At 51.8% G+C, this 24170-nt stretch overlaps 9 protein-coding genes across 9 annotated transcripts; 4 read left to right on the top strand and 5 right to left on the bottom strand.

The window, feature by feature from the left end:
• Positions 1 to 7: 7 nt before the first annotated feature.
• MAA_04978 (Cyclin-related protein) lies at positions 8 to 1120 on the top strand (the record flags this gene model as incomplete). Its single annotated transcript, XM_007822489.1, has 2 exons — positions 8 to 832; positions 884 to 1120. 2 exons carry the CDS (start codon positions 8 to 10, stop codon positions 1118 to 1120), a joined length of 1062 nt encoding a protein of 353 aa, XP_007820680.1.
• A 1036-nt stretch (positions 1121 to 2156) lies between these two features.
• Positions 2157 to 2384, bottom strand: MAA_10638 (uncharacterized protein; the record flags this gene model as incomplete). The annotated part of the gene is made up of 1 exon (XM_011412356.1): positions 2157 to 2384. One exon carries the CDS (start codon positions 2382 to 2384, stop codon positions 2157 to 2159), a length of 228 nt encoding a protein of 75 aa, XP_011410658.1.
• A 455-nt stretch (positions 2385 to 2839) lies between these two features.
• MAA_04979 (chloride channel protein) lies at positions 2840 to 5137 on the bottom strand (the record flags this gene model as incomplete). Its single annotated transcript, XM_007822490.1, has 1 exon — positions 2840 to 5137. One exon carries the CDS (start codon positions 5135 to 5137, stop codon positions 2840 to 2842), a length of 2298 nt encoding a protein of 765 aa, XP_007820681.1.
• A 2304-nt stretch (positions 5138 to 7441) lies between these two features.
• MAA_04980 (extracellular dioxygenase) lies at positions 7442 to 8725 on the top strand (the record flags this gene model as incomplete). The annotated part of the gene is made up of 1 exon (XM_007822491.1): positions 7442 to 8725. The coding sequence occupies one exon, from the start codon at positions 7442 to 7444 to the stop codon at positions 8723 to 8725; it is 1284 nt and encodes a 427-aa protein (XP_007820682.1).
• Positions 8726 to 9142: 417 nt separating this feature from the next.
• On the bottom strand, positions 9143 to 10705 carry MAA_04981 (Extracellular membrane protein, 8-cysteine region, CFEM; the record flags this gene model as incomplete). The annotated part of the gene is made up of 4 exons (XM_007822492.2): positions 9143 to 9446; positions 9512 to 10190; positions 10330 to 10465; positions 10538 to 10705. The coding sequence occupies 4 exons, from the start codon at positions 10703 to 10705 to the stop codon at positions 9143 to 9145; spliced, it is 1287 nt and encodes a 428-aa protein (XP_007820683.2).
• Positions 10706 to 13417: 2712 nt separating this feature from the next.
• Positions 13418 to 15265, top strand: MAA_04982 (protein-arginine deiminase type-4; the record flags this gene model as incomplete). The annotated part of the gene is made up of 1 exon (XM_007822493.1): positions 13418 to 15265. One exon carries the CDS (start codon positions 13418 to 13420, stop codon positions 15263 to 15265), a length of 1848 nt encoding a protein of 615 aa, XP_007820684.1.
• A 502-nt stretch (positions 15266 to 15767) lies between these two features.
• MAA_10637 (uncharacterized protein) lies at positions 15768 to 17108 on the bottom strand (the record flags this gene model as incomplete). Its single annotated transcript, XM_011412355.1, has 1 exon — positions 15768 to 17108. One exon carries the CDS (start codon positions 17106 to 17108, stop codon positions 15768 to 15770), a length of 1341 nt encoding a protein of 446 aa, XP_011410657.1.
• A 984-nt stretch (positions 17109 to 18092) lies between these two features.
• MAA_04983 (Phosphate transporter) lies at positions 18093 to 20059 on the bottom strand (the record flags this gene model as incomplete). Its single annotated transcript, XM_007822494.1, has 3 exons — positions 18093 to 18382; positions 18443 to 19912; positions 19981 to 20059. 3 exons carry the CDS (start codon positions 20057 to 20059, stop codon positions 18093 to 18095), a joined length of 1839 nt encoding a protein of 612 aa, XP_007820685.1.
• Positions 20060 to 21699: 1640 nt separating this feature from the next.
• Positions 21700 to 22816, top strand: MAA_04984 (thioesterase family protein; the record flags this gene model as incomplete). Its single annotated transcript, XM_007822495.1, has 2 exons — positions 21700 to 21727; positions 21798 to 22816. 2 exons carry the CDS (start codon positions 21700 to 21702, stop codon positions 22814 to 22816), a joined length of 1047 nt encoding a protein of 348 aa, XP_007820686.1.
• Positions 22817 to 24170: the final 1354 nt, after the last annotated feature.

Raw genomic sequence — 24170 nt, 5'->3', positions numbered from 1 at the left:
TACGGCCATGGCTACAGAAGACGAACGGTACCGGCAATCAAGCCAGTTTCGACTATGGTCGTTCTCACCAGCTACCTTGCTGGAGCTACGGGAGAAGACGAATTCATTAGCGAAACAGCAAATCACTCCTCGCATAGATCCTGTTCCCGAGTTCCTTACCTCTGATGAAGAAGCCCAACTGGTCAAATTTTTTACTATTGAACTCATTCGAGCGGCCCAATTCTGTGAATTGCCCACCGAGATTCGATCAACCGCAGCCATGTTTTTGCGACGATTTTACATTACAAACTCGGTCATGACCTACCCACCGACCGAACTATTGAAAACTTCTTTATTCTTCGGTTGTAAAGCAGAGGGCTTCTATATTCGGCTAGCAAAATTGGCTGAAAAGTTTCCTAACACGACAAGCGATCAGATCCTAGCTGGGGAATATTTACTATGTCAAGGAATCCGGTTCGCGTTCGATGTGCGGCACCCTTTTCGAGCCCTTGAAGGCGCTATATTACAACTTAGAATACGTCTACCGGAAGAGGAAACGAGAATAAATAATGCGCACGCGCGGGCTAGAGAGATCCTCAAGTTCAGCGCGCTCGTTACGGATGTGTATTTCCACTTCACGCCTAGCCAAATCATGCTGGCTTCGCTGCTCATGGTGGATCCAGGGCTTGTCGATATTCTGTGCCCCAGACCAGCAGAGGGCGGCGACTCGGATGGGGACAAGGCCGGCGGCATGCACACTGATGTCTATGACAAGATCATGACTACCATTGAGAGCTGCCGAGCCATGCTAGAGGACGAGCCTCCAGAGAGAATGACGGAATACTGGGGCACTGTAAGGTTCTAATCGAGACACTTGATGTTGCATTTCACTAACATCACGTAGCCGGAGATTGTCAAGTCGATGAAACCACTGCGAAAGAAGCTGCAACGATGTCGAGATCCTGACAGAGCTGACCTTGTAGCATTGCAACGGGCGCGACGAGAACAAGCTGTGGCGAAGCCGAAGAAACCGAGTACCACGAATGATGGCGCCGTTTTCGGCGATGCCGAGTCTAGAGATCCAAAGCGCCGGAAAGTTGATAATGCAGATGACATGTTTGGTCCTGCGTTGGGGCAATAATGCCAAGGACAAAGATTGGTTGCTATGCAGCTACGATCTCACTATTATGTATCAAAACAAGACAACCAGGGAAGTGGGATACAGTACAGCTGCCCGTCGCGGCTATGCCATTCCCACGAATACGGCCGGCAGCGCCCAGGTTGGGAGACCAAACTATTCACGCCGAAACGCACCAGCTGCTGCTTTTCCAGCTTGTGAAATGTACAGCACTGGAAACTCTGGCACCCTGCTTGATGGTCACGGCCACAGCCCGGTGTCACCATCTTAACTCTCGCCTGCGGCATACAATATAGACCGGAATGGAGGGCCACGAATCATTTCTGACGGATGATGATATCCGAATCAGCTCATGTGGCTGCGGGTGGAAGACTGCATCACGATTGTAATGTATGCAGGACCGCTCAGTGTAAGTTCCGTATAGTTATACGGGCATGAGGTGCACACACGCGGTTGTAGTTTGGCGCTGCCACGTGGAGTTCCAACACAAGACTTGAGTTGACAGGCGCAACGTACGATTCTAAAATCAGACCATCTAGGTAGATGAATTAGAATCTTGCTCATACCGTATGTATATGGAGGATGTTTGGTCGTTGGGGGGTGAAATAGGCACTAAATCTTGGTGTGTGCAAGGGTAATAGCATTTAGTCTATTTGCTGGCAACTGCCCCCTTGTTACATTCTAGTTCTGTCTTGTTATCTGATCCATGACGCCGACACTCGGTTCTATCTAACACTTCATACTTTTACTTAACCCTGGCGTTGGGGTGCAAGCCGACAAAGGCAGCAAGCCAAGAGCGTTGCAACATGTTCATGTTTTCAAGCCGAACCCAGCTTGAGTGCAAACAAAGCCCGGCAGTCGCGTCGGCCCCTACGGTCTGGACTCCGGACTCCGGATGGGTCTGGCCGTGCGACGGACATGTCGATGCAAATTTATACACAGCAATGGCAAGTGCCAAAAACATACAGGTACATGATGCCAACAGACAGGATAAACGGTCCGTAACTTTTCAAAATTTAATGGTCAATTTCTACGCAAACTAGGCGGGATCCCCGGACACGCGGAAGCCCTCACCGCGGCTACCCTCCACGTCCTGACCGCCGGGGAAACGCTCGTCGTGCCCACGCACACGGGAGACAAGTCCGACCCGGCCGTGCCCGGATCGCGGTGGCAGCCCATCAGGGAGGGCATCCGCAGATGTCTGGTCGTTTGCTGCTGTCGGCGCCAGGGCCGAGTACATCACCGCGGGACACGCGTGCGACGGCATGATGGGGGAGAAGAGCCCGTTGGCCAGGCTGGAAGAGTGCAGCGCAAAGGTGCTGCTCCTGGGGATTGGGCATCAAGTTTGCACGTGTTTGCATTTGGCCGAGTATAGGACCGGGGGGGCGCAAGGGTCAGAATTCGTTTGCGGCAATGGTAGACGGCGAGAGGACTTGGGTCACGGTGGAGGATGTTGTTGCATCGGATGATTTCGAGGACATTTGGAGGGCCATGGAGAGCCAGGTCGAAGTGGTCCGAGGCAAAGTCGGCGCAACGGATTGCATGGTGTTTTCGTTGCCCGCAGCCGTCAAGTTCGCTGACAAGTGGATGTCTACACATAGACAATCAAGAGAATAAGAGACTCATGTGAGGTACGTATGAAATGTGAATGCGGTGCTAACAACCTAATACTACGCCATGTAAAAAATGCATGTAATCTGCTTCATTCGCAATCTCGTAATGCTACTCCAGGCGGCCAAGGAAACTCAAAAGACGCTTCTTTCCAATCACTCCGACCACCTTGGCCGTGTCTTCATCGACAACTACCAAGTGGCTCAGGCCCAAGTTGCCAAACATTTCTACCGCATACTCTAGAGGCGCCCTTGTTGAAATGTTCAAGGGACTGCGGTCTACTAATCGCTCGAAGTTGTCGTCTGCGAAACTGATTAAATCGTTTCCTTCCAGCTCCTGTTGTCCGATGAAATGCAACATAGGGGCAATGTTGCTTTCTGGAATATAGCCGATGCAGATCCCCTGCTCGTTTACAATGATCAATCCAATGTCAAACATTCCTCCGGACAACAGACCGTTCAGTTTCGCCCGAAGGTCGGATATCATGATCTGGTTGTTGGGCTCCGTGTGTAGAATAATTTGCTCCATGACTCTTTTGGGAGGTATCAATACATCCAAGTCCGGAGATTCTTCACCATCTTTTAAAGCTCTCAATTTGACAACAGCTTGCTCCGAGTCTAGAAACGGGTGGCCCATGACGTGTTGAGACAAATCGTAAACCCCATCTGCACTGATTGAGTCTGCAACCCACTTTGCCGTGAGAATGGCGACCATAAAAGGTGGAATGAAGTTGACTTCACCTGTGAGTTCAAACATGATGACGGCCAAACTCACAGTCATTCTGCTGACGCCGGCAAGAAATGCAGCCGACCCAACCATGGCGAAGATTCCAGGTGAGATGCCAGGGACGAGCTGGCCAACCATTCTGCCGAATAGCGCGCCAGCATCCAGCGCAGGGATAATGATGCCAGAGGGTACTTTGCAGCCAAAGGTAATAATTGTTAATGTGAGTTTAATAAATGTACCCGAAATGAGCCATGCATAGTATAAGCCCTTTCCATGCATCTTTGCTTCTTGTTCGCAAATCCAATCTTCCTTGATGTCGTTGCAGTCAACCAATAAACGTTCCATGATGATGTCCCCCGTCTCACGGATGAGAGGGTTGGGATACTGTAAAACAGCCGTGATGAAGACGACGATACAGACTTCTATAACCGGGCTGTTCTTGATCCAGGGCTGCTTTCGAAATGTCTTGGACCACAAAAAATTCGTGCTGCAGAAGACGCCACCGAATACTCCACCACAGATGCCCAGAAAAATGAAGACAAAGTAGTGGATGACATCGTAATCGACGCCGTATTTGGTTTCAAATAGCACCAGTTTTCCAGTCCCCGTAGGGTCCAGAGCTTTGAGTGTGGCGGCAGCCACGAGAGAGCACAGGAATGATCTCCAAAGCACACGCCGTGGGAAGTAGGTGCTTATTTCTTCGTAACTGAAAAGAACACCGCCAATGGGGGCGCCAAAGGCGACAGACAGGCCGGCGGAACAAGCCACGCTAAGCATTTCTCTCATCTTGCGCTGGTTTTGTGCATATTTGGGTATATGCTTCGCAACCAGATGTCCTACGCATGTTGAGATGTGAACAAAGGGGCCCTCCTTGCCCAGACACATTCCAGTAGCCACCGCAAAGGTTGCACCAATGGCCTTGACGGCGAGCACTTTGAACGTCAGGTAGTGCGGGATGACGAAGCCACAGAGTATTGTCTTGATCTCGGGTATTCCGCTACCGGCGGCCATGTACATCATCTTGCCCTGTGGCCTGTCGACCGGTGGTGTGTCCTGGCTACCGTTCTTGTCATTGGTGTCAGCAACATTCAGGTCCACGACCGGGGGCAAGTGCATCTTTGTTGTTGTTGTGACGCCGGCCGCAATGACACCGAACAGCAGGGCAAATGCGACATATATCAGATATGCCGAGGGGAAGCTTTCTGACCACGGTTTCCACGCTGTGCAGTCTTCGTGGGCAGCGCAACAGGCTCGCCGATTCTGCCAAATGTTTGAAGTGCAATAGCCGTCTTTCCAATCTGCGACGGTCTCGACGCTGACATCGACGACAAAGGCAACACAGGCGGTTATGAGGCCGACGAGGAAGGCTGCCACCCAACCGGATGCTGAATCCCAAGCTTTGGCTATTCGCACCCAAGTTGTATTTACGCGTCGAACTTTGGCGTCTCGTATGCCGTGGCGCGTGTTGTCTTTGACCAAGTCATGAAGCCAGTCAATAGTGGCATAGTCCCTGTAGGGTGTGTCGTCACCGTCGTAGGTTGAGTGTAGGGCTAGATGGTGGTTGAGGTTACGAGAGGAGCGCAGTGACTCTACATCGCGGCCATGACTCGCATGGAGGAGCGGCGTTGTCTCTGACAGATGCGGTTCTGTGTTGTTATGCTGCTCATTACTGGCGTTGGCCATGGCGAAAGATTCGGTCAGGCCCGAGACGACAGGTTTTAATAGGCACAGGCCTGGATGTTGGGCGGGTGCCAGCAGAGAGATGTGTAGGGATCGTACAGGTCAAAGGATGGCGAGGAAGAGAAGAGGTTCGCCAGGCATAGACAAACAACATTGACTGCAAAACTGCGATGCAGTGAGCGCAACAAACACTAGGAACAAGGAAGACTAGCGGACATTGAAAATATCGAATAAATGCCACGCGGGCTCCTGAGAAGGGCCAGCCGGAGATATGGAGAAGTTGAGATTGGTATGCCGGCTACTACATCATCGAGCGCGAAGGCAACATGGAGGGTAACTCCAGATGGCAACTCCGGACGTTGTGCACCACAAGATTGCATCGACTCGAGTACCAGACTAGAGTTGGGTACATGTCTGGTACGATGCTCCCTGCATTCACAGGGCAAGCGGCCAACTGGGACTTTTCGGTGCGGCAGGCGCGACGGCCGCCTTGTCCATCAAGAGCCACCTTTGGCCGCCCTGACGATGGCTGCATGTGCCACCCTCGCTTGACGTCATGGTAGCGATTGGCGCTCAAGTGCTGTCTCAAGAGTGATCTTTGTTCATCTTTGTGGGGAGGTTGTCGGTCATCTGATGCGGTGAGACGAGTGCACCAACCACGAAACCGCCGAGGGTTTGCCAGCGGCTGATGCCTTTGCGAGCTCTGACGGAGGTGGACTGAAAAGGCGTGACAGAATCACGGGAGTCATTGTGCGGATTGGAGATGCCAGATTGAGGGTTCAAAGGGCGATCTAGATCTTGGCCAGGGTCCAGGGGAGACGTCTGCTTTCACCCTGCCGCTGTCTACGGTCTATGTGCGGAGTACGTAAGACTACTACGTACCGGCATGTCCATGCACTTATCCGGTTCTGGTAGAAGTGCCAAGATCCTTGCAAGTACTTGACTCAAGTATCCCCCACACATGTGCAGACCCCGTACTCCGTACCCTGAGGTGGCATGTCCGCCCAACTGTCTGCGTGACGTGTACTTTTTGCTTCTCCTTTTCATAATAAATTCTCGTTGCAGCCACGCAAGCGGCTTTCATCGCTTTGGGCATGGACGTTGTGGTAAGTGAATTATGAAACAACAGCCACTCCCGTGGTCTCTTGTACAACCTTTTCTGATTGGACATGTGGTGAATATTGACGGCAGTAAACCATGATGGTGCCAAGTCATCCTGGAAGCATCTTGACTGGAATGTCTGCGGTAGTGCCAACAAGGTTCGTTGTCTCCGATGGACGATCTCCAGGCCCAATGTGCTTTGACCCCTTTATGTACAACTCTGGTTGTGAGTTCTGTTGATGAAGAATCGATGGATGAGATCTGTGCCTTCTTGGCTTTCCCCGGTGAACTACTCTACGATCAAACATCTACCATCAATTTTTATATAACTGGGAAACAACAAACATAACAACGTGTCGCTGGCTCATCGCAGTAACAGAGAGCCATGACCCGGCCATTTGTCTGTCCTTTATCCCGGAGACTCCTTTTTGTCATGGCCAATTTGCGCAATCGTGTGCCAAGTTCAACTTACATCTAATAATAAACCTAGTTACAAGTACATACATACATACATCAAGCCTCGGATGCAGTTAGCAGCATATCACTGTCCTATTCCTCGACCGACAGCATACTGCTAAGGGTGTATTGCTGCTGAGTCTCGACAACCTACGTGCCCACGGACCTGTTCTCTCACCAACCCGCCGCGTCCTTTTTCGCCACATGGGAAGATGCTCGGTCCAGACCCAGTTTCCAAGACTGCCAAGACTTCAAAGCCCCTGAGCGCATCGTGCGGCTATGTACTGCAACAAGATCTGTATATCCTTGCACGAACGGAGCGTTTTTTCTATCGGGTCGAATATCCCCCACATCCCGATTCAGATGCCGAGGCGCCCGACTTGCAAATTGACAATGCAGACGATGTGATTGGTCCGCCTCGAGTTTGTAAACTCTCCCATGAACTACCGGGACGCGTATGCTGTCGCTAATTCTTCACGGAAAACATGCTTCGTGGGGATAAAGTTGTTTTGGCTTCTTGATTCAGCCGGGCCGTGCATGCCACGCTACGAGAGAAGGCCGCGTCTCCTATGAAACTGGAAGAACTCCCGACTGATAATTGCTACGGCTGGAGGTGATGACGAGTCCAGCTATTCGCTCCGCCGGGCATCACCTATAATAAGGGCGACGGAACCTCCGGAGTTGATTCAAAAAGACTTGGGATACATGTTCACTGTCCATTGATACTTGTTAAGCTGCACTTTTCTCACCATGCATCTCCAAGCGCTTGCATCGTCTGTACTTCTTCTCTCCAGTGTGGCTGTGGCCCATCCTGGCCATGATCTCACCGAGGAGATTCTTGAGAGGCGATCTTTCAAAAATTCCGTCCGCCGTGCCTCACTGAGCCATTGCGCCGAAAAATTGAAGGCGCGCGGAGTCCAAGCTCGCAACCTGGAGCGAAGAGCCGCAACTGCAGCTCTGGCTCGTCTTTCCCGGGGCGTTTCCACGAGAGATGCGGACTCAGCGCTTGGCGAGTCGCATAACAAGACCAGCCTCGGCTACTCTGAGAATACCAGCATCTCGGAACTCTTTTCCGGCAATGCCTCATGCGTACTTACACCAGAAGTTACCCAAGGTCCATACTGTATGTCAACTCCCTCCATGCCACTCATGTTCCTGAATCTAACCACCGGCGCAGATGTGGGCGGCGAACGCATCAGAAAGAACGTCACTGACGGCCAAGCCGGAGTGGATATAACCTTGGACTACCAGGTCATTGACGTTGATACGTGTGATCCCGTGCCAAACGTATACATCGAGATTTGGCATTGCAACTCCACGGGTGTCTATTCCGGCGTTGTCGCCAACGGCAATGGGGATTCGTCCGACGAGACCAATATCAACAACACCTTTCTACGGGGCATACAAAAGACAGACTCGGACGGTGTGGCCCAATTTGACTCACTCTTTCCCGGGCACTACACCGGACGGGCGACGCACATCCACGTCATGGTGCATACCAATGCAACCGAGCTGTCGAATCAGACATTGGGCAATCAAGTCTATACTAGTCACGTAGGACAGACCTTTTTCGACCAAGATCTGATTACTGCCGTCGAAAAGGTCGAGCCATATGCCTCCAATACGCAGCCATTGACCGAGAACTCGGGCGATAGTATTCTGTCCGAAGAGGCTGATACGACTGATCCGCTGATGGCCTACACATTGTTGGGAGACAGTGTCGCCGACGGTCTCTTTGCTTGGCTGGCATTTGGCATCAACACATCCTATGTAAACGAGGTTCAACCTGCCTCCTTCTATTACGAGTCAGGCGGCGTTGAGAACCCCAATGGTGGGTTCGGCGGTCCTGGGGGGAATGGAGGCGGCGGCCCTCCTCCCAGCGGTGCTCCTGGCGGCCGGCCTGGGGGGAGCAATGGCACGGGCACCTCGGGAGGCATTGCCTCGCCTACCGCCGTCAGTATGGGAAATAGGTACACCATTGGCGCTGTGACATTCTCCTTGGTAGGCCTTTTGCTGCCTCTGCTCTGGCTCTAAGGCTTGTTGCCGCGTGTGGATAGGCTCGTGAGCTGCGTTGGTGTTGGCGCCCATGAAGAAATTGCCATTTATAGGGATGGGAATTACGGTACGCTGCTATTATCTTGCTCTGAAATTTGGACAAGTTGCTACTAAAAGTCGGGCTTGGGTGGGCGAAGAACCTGAAATCCTGACAGGACATGCAATGGCAGTTATATTTAGGTTATTAAACAGAGCAAGTTTCGAGCTTCAAGACTAGTATTTGTTTTCTTATGGATAGTTTTGATACAAAGTTGCTCTGGCCCCGCCGCGAAGCACTTACAGACAGCGTTTTTCTGTGAAATATATGCCCAGACGCCAATGCCACAACATGTCACCAAAGGCAAGCTAGCTTTCTACATACATACATGCCAAGCACCACATAATGCCATGACATGTTCAACCCCCTTCCAGGTCCACAACGTATCTCTGCTGCAAGTCCGTCTCTTCCTTGGTACGTGAAGCCTTAGTCCGGCTGGTGCTCCTCAACTCCCGGAGGTGCGGCGTCCTATTTGCCGAGCCAAAAGTCTCTGGAGCGAGCCGAACCAAGATGAGCCGCAGCGTAGGCAGACAGCTACATATCATGCCGACGTTTATTTCAATGATGGACCAATACGCTGTCGTCCACTGGTCCCACGTCGGATTATCCGACTTGGCAAAGTGAATCAACGACTGCAGCCGCAACGCGGACACGACTGTGACGCTGGCAATCAGTCAGCTGGCAAGAACTCAAGTTTGTAGAAGCAAAAACGTAGCTGGGTAGCCTACAAGGTTCCAAGGAGAAACATGATAGCCACGCCGACCTTCTTCTTCCAATGCAGCCTCAGGGGAAGCACTTGGCTCATGGGCAGGGCAATCATCCACAGATCAATAGCCAGGCCGATGGCCGCATTCAGCCACCCATACAGATTAATATTGATGCATACGCCCTCCGCGGGGTCGAAGAACTGGTCCCAGTAGAAGTCGACGGGGATGCACTGGAAAATGGCGCCCGTGACAAAGATCAGGCCGTACAGGAGGTTAAAGGCCACCGTGGCCCGCAGCACGGCCGGCCTCACGGCCGCGGTAAAGAGGCGCAGGTAGAAGAGCGAGATGCTCAGCTTAACGAGCGAGATGCCGGCCAGGTACAGAATCTCCATGACGTAGAAATACAGCACAAAGCGGGAGATTTGGGCCGGCGTTACGGTCCAGACGTCCCTGCCGAGGCCGTTGGCGGTCATGCCGCGGAGGATAATGACCAGGCCGGCGATGCAGATGACCAGGGTGCCGAGGATGGCCCAGTCGTCTGCGCTGAATGTCTTGGTCGGGTGGAAGAATTGCTTGAACACGAGGCGTGTTACGGTGATGACGATGGTGATGACGCCGAGCGCGATGACGGTGTTGTTGAATTCTGCGGATCGGTCTCGGATGGGTGCCTGGCATGCTGTCTGCGTGGCATTTTTCGTGGCTGTTATGCTCTGTCAGTTGGACTTTTTCTCTTGTCTATTTCTCGCTCTTTTGTGTTTATTTTTAAATAATAACAGCGACAGAGGGTGAGGGTTTCATGACCCAGTTGTATATCAAAGCGCAAAAGCCACCAAACTTACATAGACCATCGGAGAATGAGCAGCGAGCCTCGACACAGATGGTTCCTTCTTCATTCGCGGTCTTGTCGGCGCAAAGACATGGGATGTCGTCGGGAGAGCAGGTTGAATTGGCAACAGCCGAGGCAATGCAAGGGATCTTTAGGGTGTCGCATCAGTTCGCGGCAGCACTTGACATGTACAGAGCACAATGGATGGAGACGGGACGTACCGCGCATGGTGGCAGCTTGGCGATGATGATGCTTGCACTTGACTCCGGTGACGGTGACGGTGAAGGTGACGGTGAAGATGCCGCCGGACCCCCGGTGCTGGGTCCGGCTGTGACGGAGGGAAGGAGCGCCGGTGCGCCGGCGAGAACGGCCCAAAATGGCAATCGCATCATCAGTCAATTAATCAATCAATCAATCAATGCACGGCCCTCATGGCGAGCAAAGCGAATGTCGCGTCAGGAAACATGGATGGATCATTGATGCATCCGCGAGGGTCGCAAATTGCAACGTTGGCTTATGGAACAGGGAATTTCTGATGCAGACGTTGGGGTGGTTCGCGATAAATCTTCATTTACACCTCGGCCAGACGGCCAGGGCATGGGCTGATCAACCCTCGATTCGCAACGTGGTCACGCAACCATGTCGATTTATCCCGCGAGTGTGAGCCGAAAGAGGTTTAGATGAGGGCAATCGAATGCCGAGCGTTGGCAGACATGTCAAGCCTCTGTGGCAGAAACTCCACATTCTGACCTGGGGGAGAGATGCGATTGATTTGTGTTAATTGCCACAGGAACGGCGAAGGGGTCCTGGGGTCGAATGACAGCGTATCAAGACGTGTGTGGCTGCGACAAGTCTGTGGAGAGATGGATTTTGCCGTCTTCAACGAGCTTGTCCTTGGGCGGCTTTTGGTATGAGGGTAATTGTGGCTGAAGGCGTCGAATTATGGAATTGCCGTGGAACATGCCGTTGTGCTTCCTCAAGTGTCAAACGAGGGCAATATATTCCGAGCGGGAAGAATGGAAGAGGGAAACGGTGCTCGGCCCATGGTCCTGTCCATATCCGTATGTTCCGACCATGTCCGAAACATGTCGCCAGTCCGGCTCATGCCCGGCGCCTACGAGAGGCAGCGCTCTTTCTAGATTATTTTAGGCATTTTGAGTAAGCTTGAAAGATAAAGTGTCCCGACTACTACATACATCCGCTCTGTGTCGTGACCTTCCCCGCTGGGTTTGGCGGCAGGTTTGAGTGGCCCTCTAGAGTCCAAACGAGAGAGTGTATTGGTTGATCCGGTGTTGCCAAGCACATGAATTCACGCCTCTGGTCTAGGAGGAAGATGAGTCCGAACTGGTGGTTCTACGGAGAACCACAAAAAGGGCAACTAGTGAGAGCCGGCGCAGAGAAAACGATTCTCCAACGCATCCGGCCATCGACAATCTCTCCATTTCGCCCATGCGTAGTTAGTAGTTACCAAGACGGACTTTTCAAAGCCAACCCGGCGCTACCTGAGGAGCGGGCTCCAGCCTACGCCCTCTGTAGTTTACGAAAGACATCATCACCTGCTTGTTGACTAGGTCCTGTCTGCCACATACCATTTCATACGCCCAACAGACAACTGAAAAAGAGCCGAGGCGGGCACAGGGCAGAGACGACATGTAGGAACCGCTCATGTAACACAGATTGATAGTTGCCCCATCGGGAGATTTCCACCGGGACTATATCGCGCGCCCGACATGCGCGTGTACCCTGCTAGATGGGTATGGCCGACGGTGGAGAAGTATTTGTCTACACGAGGTCTATGCGCCGGCCATGCAGAGAACAATGGCACTGACAGAGGTACTTTTGATACATGTCGTCAAGGTGCTTACACCTTTTGATGCGCGGATCGCCATGGCCATCCGCACTGGCGCCTTGAGGCAACCGGCACAGCCTTGCACGACCTGCCTAATGCCGCTCTTTTATGGGGAATAGCAGTGCTAGTACCTTGAGATCTCGTGTTTAGGCTTCCCGCGTGCTGTTTATGAAGCCGCCTGGCGCCATCCTTGTTGGCGTGCGTGTCCCGAGTCCTGACTAGGGTTCAACCTTCACGGCCATGATATAATCTGGAGGCCGAGCATCTCACATATCGGACCGCTCAGCCTCGTGGACAGCCTCAATAAATATGTCGGTGCGCTTGTCATCTTGGCCATGTCGTTGAGCGCCAACTTGTGTCTTGTGCGTTTGTCCAATCGCGATTCTATATACTCATCTCGCTGTTCAACCGGTAGGGTGTACACTGTACCCAAGGCCAATATACGGGCTTTACCAGAGGGGAGTTTTCCAATGCCGCTAGCTATTTCTTGGCTGGTTCTGGAATTTGCTCAACTTCCTATCAGGGCAACTACTTAGAGGCAAGTTGTGTTGTCTGGACACGGAAGAATGGACAACTCAAGAGCGGAACTCTGCCGAACTCTACCCACGCTTGTTGAACATAGAGAAAGCAAAAAAAAAAGGAAAAGATACTTTGGCTGAATCAAAAATAGGTCATCCCAACGTATCTGACTCCGTTTTGTGTCTTGGCTCGATCAAAGACTGTTGCAAAACATGATCGACAAGTTAGCTAAAATGACAGCCACTGGCTTTGCTTCTCGACAGTTCATGGCCACGCTACATGTGTAGCATCGCAAGGTGACTCGGAAGACGCCAAGGTGTGCTGCGGATAGCTAGTGCCCGTTGACTGCAGATCCTAACTCTTTACTGCAACGTCCTGCCTTTTGTGTGCCTAGCTGACTAGCTAGACTGGATAAGAGCACCATTTCGGTGATATAAAATGCGCCTGACGAGGTTGGACCGCATGACCTTCAACCGAACCTACTTCGGCATAGTAGGGATTCTGCCATGCGGGTGGATGAACCTCAGCACGGCCACCATTCCCAATGTAATGAAAGAATACTCGTGTAGTAGGGTTCAGTGGCTACTCGGTCAGATGAAGACATGGACTATAAAGGGGTGATGAATCCGGCTAATCATGAAGTGTTCCATGGCCTCATCACCAGCACTGGAACATTCCTTATATATCCATTCTTTAAGTCTATACTCTTGTCGGTGAAACTCGCCACACCATCATGTACTCCCTCGGCAAGACGGCCGTCTTAGCACTCGCCGCCGCGGGTACTAGCCACGGTCTCAGGGCTACCATTCTGGCAGACACAAACCGGGATGGACGCGTAGATGTCACCGGTGAGACGGACGTTGATGGAAAGGCCACTTGGACCGAGGAGCGAGGAGCCCTATTCTTGCCAAACATCGTGGATACCAACCGCCGGTGCTCGCAAAGAATTACATCGGGCACGACTGAAAATGGCCTTGCAGAATGCCACGATGCATCTGACAATATTCTACGCAACCCAAAGTACCTCGCTCCGCTCCGCACCGTCCCCATCAATAACTTGACCAGCTCTGCTACGGGTACTATTACCATCTCTGGTAAATATGCCCCTGAGAAGGTCCGAGTCTTCCACAAGGATAATGGTAAATGGACCTATATCGATAGCAATTACCAGTTCCGGGGTGACGCCTTAGGAACTGGTCTAGAATTGGGAATCGATGCCCGAGATGTCCGTCGACCCAACGAGTGGGATGGCAGAGTCTATGTTCACTTCAACGTGACTGATAACGGAGAGACTGCTTCCGATCAAGTTGCCCTTCGCGTGGCACCAATCTTGACACACCATCATCTCCAAGCTCCGGACCAAGTCTTCACGGTTGCCGGCAGAGGCCGGCCGGCGCAGGCGCAGTTTGCGGCGTTTATTGCGAATTACACAGCCCAGGCCGGAGTCAAGAAGCCCGTTTACATGTTCGACGAGTCCGACGTCTGGGCCCAAGATTACTTCGAACCAGGCTACACCAGCATCCCGGGCCCCAAAGGCCCCGTATACCTGCGAGTCAACATCAGAAGCAGCCAGCCGTGGCGCAGCGCCGGCCGAAGGGTATTCTCCGAACTGAGGTCCGACTCCGTGGGAGCCGTCCAACACTTCGCCGCCGGAACCCCCGAGGCACCCCCGACCATCGACTCGACGGGAAACCTCGAGACCATCCCGCCGTATTCATACAACGGCAAACATTACCCTGCCGGCAGAGCAGTCATGGGGAGACACAATAATATAACCCCGACAATGATGTCCTTCCTCAAGGCCCAGGAGGCCCAGCACCCCATTGACGACCTCGACCACGACTGGCTCTCAGTCGGCCACACCGACGAATACATGCAGTTCCTGCCCGCGAACAACTCGCGAGGCTGGATCATGACCGCGGACGACCCTGCTCTCGGACTGAGCCTCCTCAAAAAGGCACGGGCCGACGGGCACGGCAAGGTGCAAGCCATGTCGCGCAGACACGAGCCGTACGACACCGAGGCCTGCCTTCCAGCCAACGACATCGATGGCGTGCTCGGCCTCGCCAACTTTGACAGCGTCAACCAGCACTGCGCAGACCGAATCCAGCACAACATCGACATCATCAAGCGAGAAACCGGCATCACGGACGAGGAAATCGTCCGAATTCCCAGCCTCTTCTACTACAACAACATCGAAGGCTTCAACTGTAACAGATACGCAGCCCGGGGCCTCGGAGGAAGGAGAACCGCTCAGACCAAGAACATCATCGAGGCGGCTGAGGCGGGCAGCCATCTGCACAGTCGGCAAGAGCAAGAGGAGGCCCAGCCGCGCATGCTGGCGCTGTATCCCGCGACTATCAACGGCGTCGTCTACGACGACCGCCGGTACATGGCGCCGAACCCGTGGGGGCCCGTCATCGGCGGAAGGGATATCCTGGCCGAGGCGGTTCGTGCAGCCTACGACAAGGCCGGCTTCCAGGTTACTTTTATGGACGACTGGTTCGACCATCATGTTTTAAATGGCGAAACGCACTGCGGGTCGAATGTGGCTCGTGACGCTTCTCAAAAATGGTGGTAGGTGGCAGGTGCTGTAAATAGAACGAGTTAAAATTTCTATACTACTAGATATTATTATATACTACTAGATATTATTATATACTACTAGATATTATTATATACTACTAGATATTATTATATACTACTAGATATTATTATATACTACTAGATATTATTATATACTACTAGATATTATTATATACTACTAGATATTATTATATACTACTAGATATTATTATATACTACTAGATATTATTATATACTACTAGATATTATTATATACTACTAGATATTATTATATACTACTAGATATTATTATATACTACTAGATATTATTATATATTAGTATAATAAGTTATTAATAATAATAAAAAAAAGCTAGTTAATTACTAGGACCTACTAGTAGTATAATCTAGTAGCCGTACCTGGCTTAATTGACAGTAACGGCCATTACAAAAAAACACTGCGTACACGCATCGCGATGCGTCAAATCCACATACATTATTATATATTATTATATATTATTATATATAAGACATTACTCTTTTAAGTACTCTCTGACGATATAATTTTTCCTCCTCAGCGCCACTAGACACCAGAGTCTTGCTTGCTTCAACACGTCTTTCTCGCGATTCGCCAAGGCTCAAAGGATGCTTTGCAAAAAAGTCGAGGATCATCGGGGTTGCATTAAAACTCGCGACATGGTGGCCATGTTTTTTATTATCGATATTAGGCACCGTACTTGGCCAATCATGGCCGATGGCAGAGTCGTAGACATGCTCGACCAGTCCAGCCTTGCTCCCCTGCCCAAAGGTGTAGAGAACAGTATTTTGAGAAACGTGAGTAGTGGTGTTGTCGGTTTCCAGCCCATCGAGGGAGGCCCATTGTCGGATAAAGTGTGGGATGGCAGGAAGGCATTCCTTCTTGCGGCTACCGCCTTGGTAAGAAACGACTGTGTCCTTGCCACCGTGAAACTCAAGGAAAGGCACGTCCGCCCTGCTGGGATGGCATGGAAATTTCACGGTTTTGGGTCTACAAGGTCGCGAGTCGATGTAAAAGGCGCCGGAAACAGGTGCGAATGCTGCGATGCGGCTAGATAGCCCCGGATCACAGGCTAATAGATTGCAGAACCCCCCACCGTCCGATTTACCTGTCGCCGATATGCGCGCAGGGTCAATGCAATACTGATCCTGAACATGGTCAAGTATATCGGATGTGAACCGGATATCGTCAGTCGTCGCGCCAGGAACACCTTGCCATGTTTCCTTGTGCTTGTCAGCATTTCCCTCGTAGCGAATTGAGCAGCAGGATGAAATGACTCTTCTTACATCAATTCCCTGTGGATAGATTACAATCGCAGCCGAGTTGAATTCTGGATTTGTTAATTGATCCAACTTTAATTGGTCCTCTGCACATCTACCGCCACCGTGATATGACAGAACCGCAGCAGCGGGAGTGTCTGAATGGTATCCCGGAGGTATCGAGAGGAGAAAGGTGCGTTTTTTCCCACCACTTTTTATATGGATGGTAGAGACTCCTCCGGTGAGCTGGCCTTTGGGCAAGGGCTTGTAACATCCGGCAGGCAACGCAGGAGAACCCTCGCTGGGTAGCGCAGAGGCTCCTATTAGCGTAAACAGGAACGCAAAGGTGAGCAGCATTGTCTTGGGCAGAGTGTGAGTAGAAATGTTTTGCTTTCCAGCACCTCGTTCTTTCGGGGTGGAGGAGGGGAAGAGACGCAATTGCAAACATCCAAGATAGAATCCACAAGCTATATATTTGGAACCGGCACACAGCTCGCATAGCAGACTTCTTTGGACGTGCAGCTTCGCTCGCCTGAAATGGCATCTTAGATCAGCGCTAGTCATTGCGCACAGGGCTCACATGCATGCATGCATGTTGCATTATCGAGAGCCGGTGCCTTCGGGAGCTTGGGGACAGATGCGTTCTTCGTGGTCGTGTTGCCAACCTAAATGCGCCGAAGTTGCCGGTGTCCTTTTCGCCAACGACGGCTCGGCATTCATTTTGGAGCCAGTATGTCTTCAAACTTGGCATCATGTGGCAACCGTTGGCGGCTACCCCAAAGTTAAACGTGCTTCATAAGTATCAATCGACACACACCGAAACATCCTGCTCCAAGATGGAGCCAGTAGTACGCGTGATGGTGGAAAAAAGATGTCCGATATTCAGCGAAACTGCATTTTTTGAAAAGAAAGGCTCAATTTCTTCTCGAACGAATAAAACGACGCCAGTTCGGTAGTGAATGGTTGAATGGCGTGAAAGAAGGCTGGGGTTTTCGGCACTCGAGCACGTTGCTGCTTTGAAGTGCCTCAGGCAACAAGGCTGCTCCACCTCTCAACGGTCAACTACGCCAACTAAACTCTGTAGCTGCGTGGTTGGCAGTGGCGGGGAAAGTCTAGAAGCACATCACCTGGTCAGACGACAGAGAAGTCCTGGACTGGCAAGCTCATCAACGTCATTACATTGCAGTGAAACGCTGTACCGCAACGCCTCTGCACGCCCGCCTTCCCGGCTCATCTGTTGCAGCCTATTGCGAGTTTCTGGTGGAGTCCACTCTGCAGGTCCTGTGTGATCTTCAGGATTGGAGTACCACAGCTCAAGCAGGATCCTACATCGATGGAGACTTACCAGTCCCTTTACCGAAATCATAGAGACAATACTAATTCTTAGAACGTCGTAGTCACAGCAATCAATATGCAGAAGACACACCACTGACAGGGCAGAAGAAGAAGATGATGATGAGTCATATATACATCTATGCTATGCGACAACCCAGAATGAGCTAAAAAAAAAAAAAAATCAAAAATAAATCGCTTTTATATGCCAGCCACTCAGTTATTAAAGTGAGGAGTGTTGAGTAGAATACCCATCAGACAGCCACCGATCAAGCCTGCAATGGGAATAGTCATAAACCAAGAAAAGACTAACAAGCCAACTCGTTGCCAGTTAACAGCCTTAAAGGTGCCATTGCAGAGGCCAACGCCAACGGTGGCTCCCGTAATGCACATGGATGTCGAAACTGGAAGCGAATACTGTGAGAAAACGAGCACCGTAATAGCAGCACCCATTTCCATGGAGGAGCCTCGGCTAGGTGAGTGGTACGTGATTTTATTACCCATGACTTAAAGCATGTTAGCGTCTTGTGTGTGGGATCCGAGAAGGTGGGAATCATATGCCTTACCCTTCATAATGTTATAACCGTACGTGATAAAACCGATACAGATAGTCAATGCTATAACAGCAATCTGCCATAGTTCCACAGGCGAGCTGGACGTCAGAGCCTGGCCAGTAGACCACGCAGAGTACATGGCGGCCCAGACACCAACAGCATTACCGACGTCGTTGGCGCCGTGGGCAAAAGAGGCCGTACAGGCAGTAATGACTTGGACAAACGAGTACAAGTACTCAACCTCGTTGGGATACTTGGTCGCCTTGTCATAAACGCGCTGCATGCGGCGGCCCTCGGGGGTGCCCTCGATACCGACTTGAGCAGTATGGATGTCATAATGCATACCATAGAGAAGTGCAACGACAACCATGGCGGGAATACGCTTGCAGAGAGCAATCATATTATGCGTCTCATAAAGAGATCCGGCGCCCATGGGGTTAGCATGCAGCGTCCGCATCGCCCAGCCAAGGGGACCGCGGGTCTTCCTAAGCTTGGCGTGGTGACGCTCTCTTGCTTCGGCCATAAGCCTCTGGTAGCCTTGTTGATTGCATTCCGCCAAGATGAGTTTCTTTTCGGCAACATTGTTGGCAGGATGCACAGGCGTGCCGGGCTTCTCGCCATCGGTGACGGTACCGGACGCCCCTTTTGTGTCAAAGACTCCCGCATCTGACTGGCTGTTGTCGTCACTAACTTCACCGTGATGGACGACGGCATAGTCAGGCACCTTGGCCTCTACTGCATCTTCTGGGGGCTGACGGCTAAAGAGAAGAGGGCCGTAGATGGCATGCTTCCATGAAATTGTGTAATCCTTCTTGAGCACTTTGGCATGAACGAATGGCACAAAGAAGAGTGCAGCCAGTACGAACAGGCTCCATCCGACTCCGAGAGTGACGGCGGCAATATACCAAGCTGGCTTTTTATCCAGGCCAAGTCTTGGGGAGCCCTTGTAGACGACGGAAAGGGTGCAAATAACACCAGCGATTAGGAAGAAGAAGGGCGACGTCCAAACAGCCCAGGGGATAGGGTTCTTTCGAACGTGAACAACCAATTTGATAAGCATAAATATAATGGCACCAAAGCAGGCAGAGATGGCCGGCGCCATGCCGAGGCCGGCAAAGATGGCACCAAGACCTTTACCATTATTCCATCCCCACTGGACGCCAGAAGCACCCACGGTGGCCACGCCGACACCAGCAATGGATGAAATCAGAGAGTAGGTAGATGAGACGTGGGCTGAGTGTCGGGTACACCATTGAACCCAGAGAGATGCGCCAGCGGCGGCACATGTGAAGGCCAGTAGCTGGACGCCAGGGTTGTTCTGAAACGCGGACAGAGGGATGATTCCATTCTTGATGGTCGACGCGGTTCGGGCACCTACAGTCAGAGCACCGAGCATTTCAAATACAAGGCACAGGACCATGGCCTGTCTGTATGTCACAGACCGTGAGGACACGCTGGTCGCCCAAGCATTGGCGACATCATCTATTGGTGAACCCCGTGTTAGCTAAATCTCTGGGCACGCAGCCAAGAACCTGTCAAATCACACATACTTGCACCGTTGTTGAAGGCTTCGAGCAAGGCAAAGCCAGTGCCGATGACAAACACGTACGTGTACTCGGTGAGCACCATGTTGTCTGCTGTCTGGAGCTTGTCTTGCGGCCGTGAATTGCCCAGGTGTAAGCTGGGAGGAAAGAAACTGACGACTGGGTACGGGTATGATCTGATTTCTGTCCACCGGGCAGGAGCAAATGCTTTTATTATATGTACTGGCCTCCATGGCGTCCTGTATGTGCTCCGCAACTCACTCCCACGTTTCCATGTGGTTGAACGGCTGACGGCCCTTCGACGTTCGGTGTCTGCTTCTGGTGAGCCAAGAAGCCAAGGCGATAGTGGCGACAAGCTGCTCCAGCACGGAGAATTGCCCTTGTCCAATGAGCGAATTGCAGGCTTACAATTAAGCTTAATGCGGGCTTGGGGGGCTTGAGTCGGCATGTCTTGGCAGTCCCGCTGCATTGGCAGATCAACCTCCAGGCTCGCCAATCACATACACATGGAATCCCACGTGTAGGAGAAGCACACCAAGGACCGCGCAGAGGTTGGGCGTGCCAGGTATTTTTTGTAATTTTTTCAGTCGGTCTTTCTTCCTGACAGGGCAAGAGGTCATGCTGCGTTTTCGCGTCTGTGTTTGAAAGCGTTTCGGGAGAGCTGGACGTTTGCCCACGTGTCTACCGACGTCCCTAAACGGCATGATCTAGACCCGGTAGACCTCGCTGACTCCGTTGCGCACAAGTTTTATCATCCTGTCTCGGCCTGTTTCTCCTGAAAGCCCACGTTTACGAGACGAAATCTTGCATGAGCATGTAATCTCTCGTTCGGCCACTTGCTGTATTTGGTCCGTCGATGACATCCAGGTGAAGCCGCCTGCCCCCGCATTGTGATACTACTGTGTAAACGTCCTTTGTATGGAGTACATATACGGAGAGGCCGGTCCATGCCCCGGCCCTTGAGGTTCCTTCACTTGGACTGGCCCAGGTGGAGCGCAAACCGGAGTATGGTTTTGTGTACCGAGTATCGAGTAATGGCACCAGGGTGTCCCAGAAAACAAAGAATCTCCATGTCTCTGTTGTATGGCCCGTTCTGACAAGAGAGGCAGGCAGTCGGCTCTCGAGATTCGGTATACGAACACGGCAACGAAGATGAGAACAATTGGCAGGCACTAACTAGCCGCTGAGTCGCAGAATATCCTTCCCAAATACTAGAAGCGCTAGTCTTGAAACCGTTGCCCACCAGGATGAGTTTGCGCAGATTCCGGAGTGTGCTCAGTAAACAAGAAACTCCTGGGGTGCTCATCGCCGCCAGTTAGTTATATGCAACATGTATCTGCCAACAACTCGTCGGATCTCGGCGGCTGCATTTGCCTATTTCGCTAACCCGGACACTTACAAGACACAAGCGTTGCAACAATGCCCATCGGGCGAGGAACTAGGGCGCCTTTCCCTTCAAGCCACTCGTATGCTTTCCTCACCGACACGCCATGTTTGGTGTTGCGCTAAGCTCAGCCTCAGCCTCATGTGCTAGAACAGCCGCGGCTGTTGCTGTCTTTGGAGAGTAAGCTCATGAGGCGGGGGATCTGCACCGAACCAATAATCAATACAGCCTCGGCTTCGGCTGTGGCATTAGAACGACTAGATTGACTCATATTCGACTAAGCAACGGGTAACTTACTTGGCCAGATTGATTGATTCAATACAAGACAGCAATTGCCCAATATGCCTCAAGATATCCCGAAGGGAGCACGTGCGACATTTTCCGAAGCCACCAAGGTTGAACAGCTAGATTCGCAAACTTACCAAATCAACCTCCACAGCGACTATTGCGTCGGCAAAGGCAAGCAATAGCTTCCATCTTCTGTCTTGCGAGGCAAAGCTTTGTTCTAACCATAAGATCACAGTCCCCAACGGAGGCTACACAGCATCATGCATGCTCGTAGCGGCCAACAGACACCTCGCTTCACGTGGACAGTCCGACACATTCACAGCCCACTTTGAGTATCCCAATCGAACATCGTCTGGGCCTGCCGTTATCGTTATCGATGAAGTGAAGCTAGGCCGGACGCTTTCGACCTTGCACCTTACCCTCTGGCAAGGCGACCTGCTCGCCAATGCACCCTGGGTCAACACGTCGGCTTCTCGCCGCACCGTGCTCGGCTACACAACCCATACCAACTTGAGTGCCTTCACAGGCATATCGATGCCCACTGGATATGAGGGGACTCCAGCCGCTTCCCTGCCTCCAGTCCCCGAGTTCGCGGCTCTCAAGGCAACCGGCTCGGACCGTGTATGGGAACAGAGCAAATGGCCCGGGGTGTTGAAGACGTCAGCATCCAACGGAAACTGGAGGTTTTTCTTGCCTCGCCAGGGGCCCCTGAGTCCCGGCGTACTAGACATGTGGGTGTGCCTGGCGAACGGGGAGAACATCACGCAGAGCACTTTGCCATACGCAGCAGACGCGTTCCCACACAGTCTTCACACATTCCTGACCACGCCCAAAATGCGCGAGCTGTTGGAACCGCCGCCGCCGGACAAAGTGGAGGATGCGACAACAAGGGAGGCGCGAGAAGAAGTGGCTCGGAGGAATAGACAACGCGGAAGCATGTGGTTCCCGACGGTGCTGCTGAACCTGGAGGCGAAAACGAGGCTACCGAAGGAGGGCGTCGAATGGCTGGCGGTAAGGGTAACGGCGAAGCAAATAAAGGACGGCAGGTTTGATCTCGACGTTGTGATGAGGGATCTTGACGGTGAGTTGGTGGCGTTGAGTCAACAAGTTGCTCTAATGGTGAGCTGGGAACGGAATGTTGGCAAGAAACGCAAGGAGGCAGCGCTGTAGTTTGGCAGGGGGTTGATCCCGCGGGGGGGGGGGGGGGGGGGCATTACGACTGCCTAGGTACGGAGTAAAGTCGCATTGATCCGACTCGAGTTCAATGTTGGGACGGCCGCGAATATTAGATCCTAGAGCTCAGAAGTTGACCACTACTGAGAAGTGCCAACGGATCAATTCCATGTCGACAGTTGCCTCAACTGTCGGCAACTTCTACTAGTAGCATCAAATGGCCGCATGGCCGCTTGACTGTCCAGGCACTGCATGTCTGGTAGTGGTGCTGCCCACCGAGTCTACCACCAGTCCACCAGGCTGTTTCGTACCTGCCAATTTCTTTCAATGTTTAGTCATCCTCCCCAGTCCCTCACCTGGTGTTGGTCGCTTCTATGTCAAACTTCACCAAGTGATTGATTCTTCTCGTTTTCAACAAGAGATGGCGTCTATGCGTTTTCTCCTCATTTCTCGCCCACTCAATTTCTTAGCAAACAAGTTTAAACTCTTCCCCTGGAGCATTTCCTTGCCATGAATATCTGAGAGCAATTTTGAATCCTGATTCGCACAGCGTCCGGAAAGGAGCCATGTTCGTCTTTGAGTTTGATCCTCACGTCGTGGTCAAGGTCCCAGGAAGTTTTGTCATGGCATCCACCCTGTCCTTCTGTAGTACATACAGTGATTTTTCTCCACAGGCAACAGCATCTCCTGGAGTATGTGCGAGGTGCCACCCTAGCAATCTTTAACGGTTGTACTTACTAACTGCGTCATTAGCTGTGTCGCTTTGCTCGAATAAAGCAATTATATCAAGACCGATGTTGCACCCATCACCATTCCACTGCGACAGCAACTACTGCCACATCCTGAGGTGACCAACGGCGGAAAGCTCAATAGCCAGCGCTAGCATGGCTCAAAACCACTCGGCAGATAATTTTCCTTCCCAAAAAAAAAAGGCATTCTGTCAGAACCTAGAGAAAAATGGACTGCTACAAATGCTTTCTTTGGGAGAGCCTGGGAACTCAGATTCTCTTAAGAGTGGTGTGGACACTGTCGATAAATGGGCACTCGAGGGGATCAAGCATGCTTAGATTTCACGACAAACCGGGATCAAAGGGTGGCAAGTGTAAACGTCCAACTTTTCCCATCTAACACCCTAGGGCATGCCCAAGCGGTAAAAGCGTCAATCACTGTTGAATGGGATGAGGCTTTGGCTCCTGGCCCATTAGCAGCCAGCCACTTTACGCAAATTCCCCCTGACCAAAACCTTAAAATCCGGCACAGATGCTCAAAAAGGAACTGATGGCAACCATCGACTTACCCCGTCTTCTCTCAAGCCTCAATACTCTTAGACCAGCTTTGCTGCAAACACCTT

Source organism: Metarhizium robertsii (assembly GCF_000187425.2).
Source record: "Metarhizium robertsii ARSEF 23 chromosome Unknown MAA_Scf_1, whole genome shotgun sequence".
NCBI classification, from domain to species: Eukaryota; Fungi; Ascomycota; class Sordariomycetes; order Hypocreales; family Clavicipitaceae; genus Metarhizium; species Metarhizium robertsii.
Note: the sequence above shows the minus strand (reverse complement) of the source record. Positions and strands in the feature narration are given on the sequence as shown.